The sequence below is a fragment of the Pediculus humanus genome, genomic scaffold (assembly GCF_000006295.1).
Source record: "Pediculus humanus corporis 1103172107574 genomic scaffold, whole genome shotgun sequence".
NCBI classification, from domain to species: Eukaryota; Metazoa; Arthropoda; class Insecta; order Psocodea; family Pediculidae; genus Pediculus; species Pediculus humanus.
Genome location: NW_002987189.1, coordinates 690,253 through 698,691, shown reverse-complemented (window position 1 = coordinate 698,691; position 8,439 = coordinate 690,253). Strand labels below are relative to the sequence as shown.

Genomic DNA, 8,439 nt, shown 5'->3' with positions numbered 1-8,439 from the left:
AAAATATAATAATAATAATAATTTTTTCGTTTGTTTGTTTGTTAATCATCCTTTCCAATGTCTGTTTATTATAAAATGTTGCTTTTTTTTGGGGGGGGCGAGGGGGCGGGAGGAAAGAAAAGGAAAAATTCAAATCCGTTAATAATTAATAAAAATATGACGGTGTGTAAATCGTTAATTACGTCATACGTAATTATTCCGCGTAATTCCAGGTAGTGAGTCACGTGATTTTTCTTTTAATAATAATTATTCGTTGTAATAAAGATAATAAAAAAAATAAAATTGGAAATTTATTTAATTGTTTTTGTTTAAATCGAGTAATTAATTTTTATTTTTAAATTAAAAAAATAAAATTTAAAAAAAAAATTCCCGTCGCGAGATTTATATGGAAAAAAAAAAAAAAAAAATTTTTGAATTTATAACTTTCTGAACGCGCTCCGCGACTGTGAAATAACGATACGTTTAAAAAAAAAAAAAGAAAGGAAAGAAAAAACAATCGGATTTTATTTATTATTAACGATTATTAAATTAATGATATAAATTTTAAAATAATACATATAATTTAATTTTATTACTTTCCATTTTATTTAATAGTTTGTTTAAAAAAAAAGAAAAAAAAAAGAAAGAAACAAATTTAAGTAAACAAATATTATCCCGCCAAATGAATTTTATCGATTTAAAACCACGTGATCACCTCAAGTTATAAATAAACCCAGCGTCAATTTAATTGGTCTCTTTTCCTTTAAAACATCCGGTTCGATCACTTTTGAGTTTTTCATTTATTAAAATGCCAGAAAACTCGATTCGGATTAACGGATATTGCAACGGTACTAAAGGTTTCATGGATAATGAAATTGAAGAAGGAAGTACATTTTTATTTACTTCGGAAAGCGTCGGTGAGGGTCATCCTGGTGAGTTAAAAGTATTTTTTTTTTTTTTTTGTTTTTTTTTTTCTCTCTACTCTCTCAACTCTCTCGCGTGTCTCTGTGTAAGTGTGTGTGTATGTTGTTTTCATAAAAGCGTACAAATCGTCGCCTCATGTTCTTGGAAAGCGTCCGCCATTTTTATATGGTTATTCTTAAATGCAAATTAACATGTGGAAGTTTGATTTTTTATTTCATTTTCACTATGCCATTCGTTTTTGAAAGGTTACAGTAGTTGAAACAAGTAGATCGAATCAAATTATGATTTTATTTACGAACAAAACAATTTTATTTTATCATTTTAAGTCATCACGATGGATTCGAGAATCATTACCTCGTTACGGGGTTTTTTTATTTCATTTTTTTTGAAATTATCATTATTATTATAAAACGATGAAATAAATTCTCGTAAGTTTTTTATTTTTTTCATTTATTTTTATTTATGTTTTTTTTCCACGCCAAAATTTTAATTGTTTTTATTTAAAAATTTTATTAAATTACAAACTTAGGTTACGGTATGTGTGATCTCACACGATGGAAAGCGTGACTTTTAATTAACTAATGTATTATTATTATTAACATCTTTTACTCCATTTTAATACATATTTCTTTCATTTTTTTATTTATTTTAAATTATTACAGAATTGTATTGTGAAAATCATGGATGGAATAAGAAAAAAAGAAAATAAATTGTAATTATAACCCATTCTGGATACAATAAATTGATTGGGGAAAAAAAGAAAAAACAATTTTTTTTTTTTTATGTTTCATTTTATATCATTTAAAAAAAAAAAGTAATGTTTAATTATTTGGAAAATTAATTTTTTTTTTTTTTTTTTAAGATAAGAAAAATTGTTTAATCATTCTTGATAATTGATTAAATAGTTTTTTTATTACATTGTAGATTTTTTATTATTCGAAAGCATGGGATTTTATATCGTTCATATTTTCCAAATATTTTAAATGCAATACTCGTTGACTCATTATTGAAAATTATAATTGTTTCCTTTGACTTTTTTGCATGATTAATAATAATAATAATACTTAAAAGAATGTTATTTGCAATTAAATTGATTAAAATAAATAAATAATGAAATGATGTTGTTTTTTTTTCGTAGATAAAATGTGTGACCAAATAAGCGATGCTATATTAGATGCACATTTAAAACAGGATTCAGATGCTAAAGTCGCTTGCGAAACTGTAACCAAAACTGGAATGATTTTAATATGCGGTGAAATATCATCAAAAGCTGTTGTAGATTATCAAAAAGTTGTCAGAGATACTGTCAGACATATTGGTTACGATGATTCCTCAAAAGGTAATTTGCAAATTTTTACAATCGAACAACCCATCATTATCAATATTGTTTGGTTAATGTAAGAATTTTTTTAGTTTTTTGTTCTTGTTAGCATGATTATTGAATTATTATTATCATTATTATAATTTAGCATTTTTAACTTTGGAATGTGACTAAGAGATTTACTTTGAGTTAATTTGGGATTGTTATTTCACGTTGAATATCGATTTCCAATCAATTGGTTTTCTGTCGCGACAAACGATTTAACTCGAATGAATTGTTAATTTTAATGTTATCGATATTATGAAATATCTATCATGGACACATTGAGTTAAATGTTTACTTAAGAAAGTACAAAAAATAATAATAATAATAATAAACTCCATATTTGAATGATGATGATGAAGAATATTTTTGTATTAAACTCGAATGAAAAAAAGAGAGAAATTACGAATGAGAAAATTGTGACTTTGAAAATTAATTAACTATTATAATAACAACTGATAAGGTTATTATAATTGTTAATTATGGATTATTTAAATAAATTATTTAAATAATGAGGTAAAAAATGTTTAAATTATTGTTTTTTAGCTTCTTTGTTTGCAATCAGTCAATCGTTTGGGTGGTACCCCTGTTCCTAGGAGTTGCGTATATGATTGTGAATACAGAATTCTAATAAAAGTTTTTTAAGAGGTCATGCAAAGGTTCACAATAAGAATGAGGGATCATCGGCCAAGAAGTGCACAGACATACCAATCAATAAGAAAATTATAGTGATTTTAACATTAATAATAATAATAATAATAATAATAATAATTAGGATTAGAAAATAAATTTTTTTAGGCTCTTAATAATAATATTAAATGTCGAGCCAGAAAAAATTTATTTTTAATTGTTTTTTTTTTTGATTGTAATTAAAAATGGCGAATGATTAATAAGTAATCAAATGGGGGGAAATGGGGCGGAGCGGGGGGGGGGAATGTTAAATTTAGGATTAAATATTAATTTAAGATAAGTTATTACACCGTGTGGAAATTTTTTTTTTTTTTTTTTTAATATCAAGTTTGTTTAAAATGATGTAACGAAACGTTATCTTGTAGGAAACTTGTAAAAGGGGGTACGAGGTAGGGGAAGGGGGGTACACGGTGAGGTACTAGGTAAGGGATATGGAATATGGGGGGAGGGGGGGGAAATTTCGAACCGATCGTTCAATATTTATTTATTTCGAAGTTGAAAATTTTTTTTTCTTGTTTTTGTTTTTTTTATTTTTTTTTTTTTATATGCCGCGCACATCTTTTCATCTTATCACTGATAAAAAAAAACTTTATTTTATTTACAATAAATAATTTATTTAATGCGTTACATAAAAATCGTCAAAATGGAGGGGAGGGGGGAAAAAAAATTAGGCTTAGACTCGTTGAATCCACACGTTCAAAAAAATTTATTTTAGAAAAAAAAAATGATGTAAATTAGATGATTTGCAATTATTATCATTATCATTATTATTATTATTATTATTATTATTATTATTATTATTATTATTATTGTGATCGTAGTTTAAAAGAAACGGCAGCATCTGTGTCAACAGATTATTTTATTGTGCTGTCTCACGTTAACACACTTTGCTGTCGAATTTTATTATTTTTCTTCATTTTCATTTTGTGTCTCTGTGTCTGTGATTTTCTTTAAAAAATGGAAATCGGTATAATATTTTTCGTTACGGTATTATTTATTTACATATCGATCTATGTATTCGTTTATTATTTTTCATTAATGCGACAAACCGTTTAGAAAACACAAATCGAATCAGTAAAAGAAAAAAAGAAAAAAGGAAAAAAGCACCAACAGAGTGTCTGTCGTCGTCTTCGGGTAAAATTATTTATTTTAAATAATGCTGTTGTGCACTTATTATCACATTTGAAATTTTAACTTGTGCTCTTAGTTTAGCCCCCCTTCCCTCCCTCCCCCCCAAAAATGGAAACGATGGTAACTCGTTTTGTTTAATTGTAATAATCATTTTTGTTGGTGTTGTTTGTTTCAGGTTTTGATTATAAAACTTGTTCAGTTTTACTTATGATCGACGAACAATCATCAAACATAGCTGCCGGAGTGCATTTAAACAGAAACGAAGAAGAACTTGGCGCGGGGGACCAGGTAAGAAACACCACCACCACCACCACCATCATCATCATCATTGATGTAAAAACAAACGGGGGGAAATAGGAATCGGGAAAGATTTCAATTACGGTTTTTTTTTATTAAATTGCTCCTCTGCTGTCGTCGTCGTCGTCGAAAAATAAAATTTAAATAATTATAATAATAATAATAATGATAAATTTAAACAAGAGAGTAAATGAGTCTGAAGAACAATGGCGTTAATTGTTTCTCTCTCTCTCTCTCTCTCTCTCTCTCTTAATACAAGGTTACCATTAAAAATGCATAAAATATTTTTTTTTGTTTGTTTGTTTGTGTGTATTGTCTTGGTTGCACGAGTACACATATTAATTTTTGTTTTTCTTTTTTAAATTAGGGTTTAATGTTTGGATATGCGACAGACGAAACGGAAGAATGCATGCCGTTAACGGTTGTTTTAGCTCATAAACTAAATCAGAGAATTGCCGAATTGAGACGAAGCGGAGAATTTTGGTGGGCACGTCCCGATTCGAAAACTCAAGTGAGTATCAAAGCGGGTACCACCACCGTCACAAAAGAATGATGTTCTTCGATTCGAAAGTATTAATGATGATGATGATGATGACGATGATTTCAGGTAACGTGCGAGTACATGTGCGATCACGGAGCTTGCATTCCGAGACGAGTTCACACGATCGTCGTATCCGTTCAGCATTCGGAAAAGATATCCCTTGCGGATTTGAGAACGGAAGTCATGTCGAAAGTCGTCAAACACGTCATACCGGAAAAATACATCGACGAGAAAACAATTTTCCACATAAATCCGTGCGGATTTTTTCTCATCGGGGGACCACAAGTACGGAATTTATCATTCATTTGTTTTGTTTTGTTTTGTTTTGTTTGTTTGTTTGTTTTCGATGATGTTTTGTCATTGCTACTATTGAAAATTTGTGATTAAAACATATACCATTCACTGAGAGAACAAACAACAAACAGAAAAAGAAAATCAATAGATTTTTAGGTGAAAATTGCAGACGGTAAAAATTTTTTTGTTTGTTTTTTTCACAACAGGGAGATGCTGGACTGACCGGGCGAAAAATAATCGTTGACACGTACGGTGGTTGGGGAGCACACGGCGGAGGTGCATTTTCCGGAAAGGATTTTACAAAAGTTGACAGGTAAAGGCAGAAAAAACAATCGGACGTTCGAGTGGTTTCCATTCCTTTCGGCAACGGTAAAAATGTCTTTTTTTTTCGTTGTTGTGTTTAGATCTGCGGCGTACGCTGCCAGATGGGTTGCCAAAAGTTTAGTTAAAGCTGGTCTTTGTAGAAGATGTTTGGTTCAAGTGTCGTATGCCATCGGCGTAGCCGAACCCCTTTCAATAACTCTCTTCGATTACGGAACGTCGAGCCTTTCACAAAAGGAACTTTTAGACGTGGTGAAAAAAAATTTCGACTTGCGTCCGGGGAGAATAGTCAAGTGAGTTGATGTCGATAAAGTTTTTCTCCCATTTTTTTCACACACACCCCGGCCCTTCCCTCCTTTCTTCCTCCCTCCCTCCCTCCTCTCCCCCTCCCCGCCCATTTTGTCATTTTGTTATTTATTTTTTTTTATCAATTATTTTCAAATTTTCAGAGACTTAAATTTAAAAACTCCATTTTACCAAAGGACTAGTACTTATGGACATTTCGGCCGAGATGGTTTTCCATGGGAACAACCGAAGTCTCTGATTCACTGATGACAACAACAACAACAACCAAAACGCTTTTTAATAATTTAACAAAAAAAAAAAAAAAAAACAAACAAACAAACAAATAAACAATTACACAATGTGAAAGATTGGAAGGATGGAAGAAAGAATGAAAGAAAAAAAAAAAAAAAGAAGATGGAGGAGAGGAGTTTGAAAATCACACACACGAGAGGGAGAGAGAGGGAAAATAATAATAATAATAATAATAATGATAAAATAGGGCCAATATCACAGTGTATACATTTCTTACATTTTGATAACAAAATGAAAAATACGCGTGTGTGTGATTGCGTGAGTGCGTGTTCGCGTGTTCCCCTCTCTCTCTCTCTCTCTCTCTCTCTCTATTTGATATTGGCAAATAATAAAATTATAATTATTATTATTATTATTATTATTATTATCACGATAGTATTTAATAAAATTTTAAGGAGGAATAATAATAATAAAAAATTTAAAACATTGTTTAATGTGAGACACATATTGTTATGAATTTTAATATTATTATTATTATTATCACTTAGTCAATATTATTGATGAATTGGTTTTTCCCACGAATAGATTTTTTTTTTTACTTATGTATACATACATATATATATATAAATATTAGTGTGACGTCACGAAGGAAAGCAAAGAGAGAAAATTGTCATTTTACTACTACCACCATTATCGTTTTTATTTAAATTAATTAATTAATTAATTTTTTGGTTTTAATTTTAAATTAAAAATGGAAAATGAAAAGAAGAGAAAATGCAGAAGAAAAAGAAAAGGAAAAAGGAAAATTTTTTATTGTCGAAATGATGTGGAAAATCCGCAATCGGTATCAGAGTCCCCAATGGTTCGACGCATATCGTCGTCGCTGCACATCCAAAGCCATGAACCCAACCAAGAGAGTACGTGTGGTACACGTGCTGCATTGCAAATTAAAGCACGTGCACGCACGCGTGTACCATATTGTAAATTGTACGTGAAGCAAAAGGAAGGCGGAGAAGGAAGAGGAGGAGGAGAACTTGATCGAAATAATTGTTTGGTAGTCGGAAAAATTGAATGATGATAATGATGATAGTTAGCTAGCTAGCTAGCTACCCGGTTTTTCTTTTCTATACCTTTTTCAAGCTAAAGTTTTTCGTGTGAAATTTATTTAAATGATAATAATAATAAATTTATGTAAAGTGTCTCGCACGCAATGTTTATTTATTTATTAATTAATTAATTAATTGATTGATTACATTTTAATTTTTTTTTATTTTTATTCAATCACTCATTCATTCACTCACTCGAATTCATTTTGAAAATGTTTTTTTTTAAATGATTGATTGATTGATTGTTTGTTGTTGTTGTTGTTAAGTAGTGCGAAAACTCGTACGTGTTTGTCATCAATCAATCGATAAATGCATTAAATTATTATTATTATTATTATTATTGTTATTATTATTAATTCAATTTAGTAGAGTTTAAATTGCTCTTCCTTAGTGTGATTAGATAGATGTATGTATATGTATGTGTAAGTTTCGAGAAGGTTCTATTATCCAAAATTAAAAATTTTTTTTTTTTTTTTTTTTTTTTTGTTAATAATAATAATGATAATGATAATAATAATAAAATACCGTCGGCTCATAAATTGAAATGTTTTTTTTTTTATTATTATTTAAAAAAGTTTGTACGTTTGTGTGGGTGCGTGCGTGTGTGTGTGCCTGTGTTGCATGAAAATATTTTAAAATCATTATTATCGTCATCACGATAATGATCGTCATTATAATTTTTTTTTTGTTTATAATTATAATAATAATAATAGTAATAATTATGAAGAACTGAATGGATTTTTTTTTGTTGTTTTTATTGTTTTTGTTGTTGTTTTATTATTATTATTATTATTTTGTTTGTTTGTTTGTTTGTTTATATGTGGTAAACACATTCGCCAACAATCATTATTTAATTTGTTGTTAAATGTTTTGGCATATTTTTGCCAATTTCTATTCTTGCACTCTAACTTTTGGTTTATTTATTCTTATTATCATTATCAGTGTGTAGAAACTGGTCTCTCTCTCTCTCTCTCTCTTTTCTCTCTCTCAGCATCCCTCAAGTACAACCCTTAGAATCAAGTTAATTTGTAAGGGATAAGTTTGTGGATAGTTGTTTCAATGATAATAATTAATAAATGAAAGTAATTCGAGAAACGATTCTAGTGACACGTTGAAATGATGGGGCATGATGCCACAATAAAGGAAAATGATGGGGTGACGTTTAAATTTTATCCTCCATTTTGTTTTTTATTCCTATTTACAGAAAGAAACGGATTTTTTTTTATTTTATTTAAATTATTATAAAAACGTTAATC

The 8,439-nt window shown here is 29.0% G+C and overlaps 1 protein-coding gene across 1 annotated transcript; it reads left to right on the top strand.

The window, feature by feature from the left end:
* Positions 1–787: 787 nt before the first annotated feature.
* Phum_PHUM221610 (S-adenosylmethionine synthetase, putative) lies at positions 788–6,092 on the top strand (the record flags this gene model as incomplete). Its single annotated transcript, XM_002425780.1, has 8 exons — positions 788–911; positions 2,042–2,242; positions 4,263–4,375; positions 4,752–4,895; positions 4,992–5,210; positions 5,426–5,532; positions 5,624–5,833; positions 5,990–6,092. The coding sequence occupies 8 exons, from the start codon at positions 788–790 to the stop codon at positions 6,090–6,092; spliced, it is 1,221 nt and encodes a 406-aa protein (XP_002425825.1).
* Between the last annotated feature and the right edge of the window lie 2,347 nt (positions 6,093–8,439).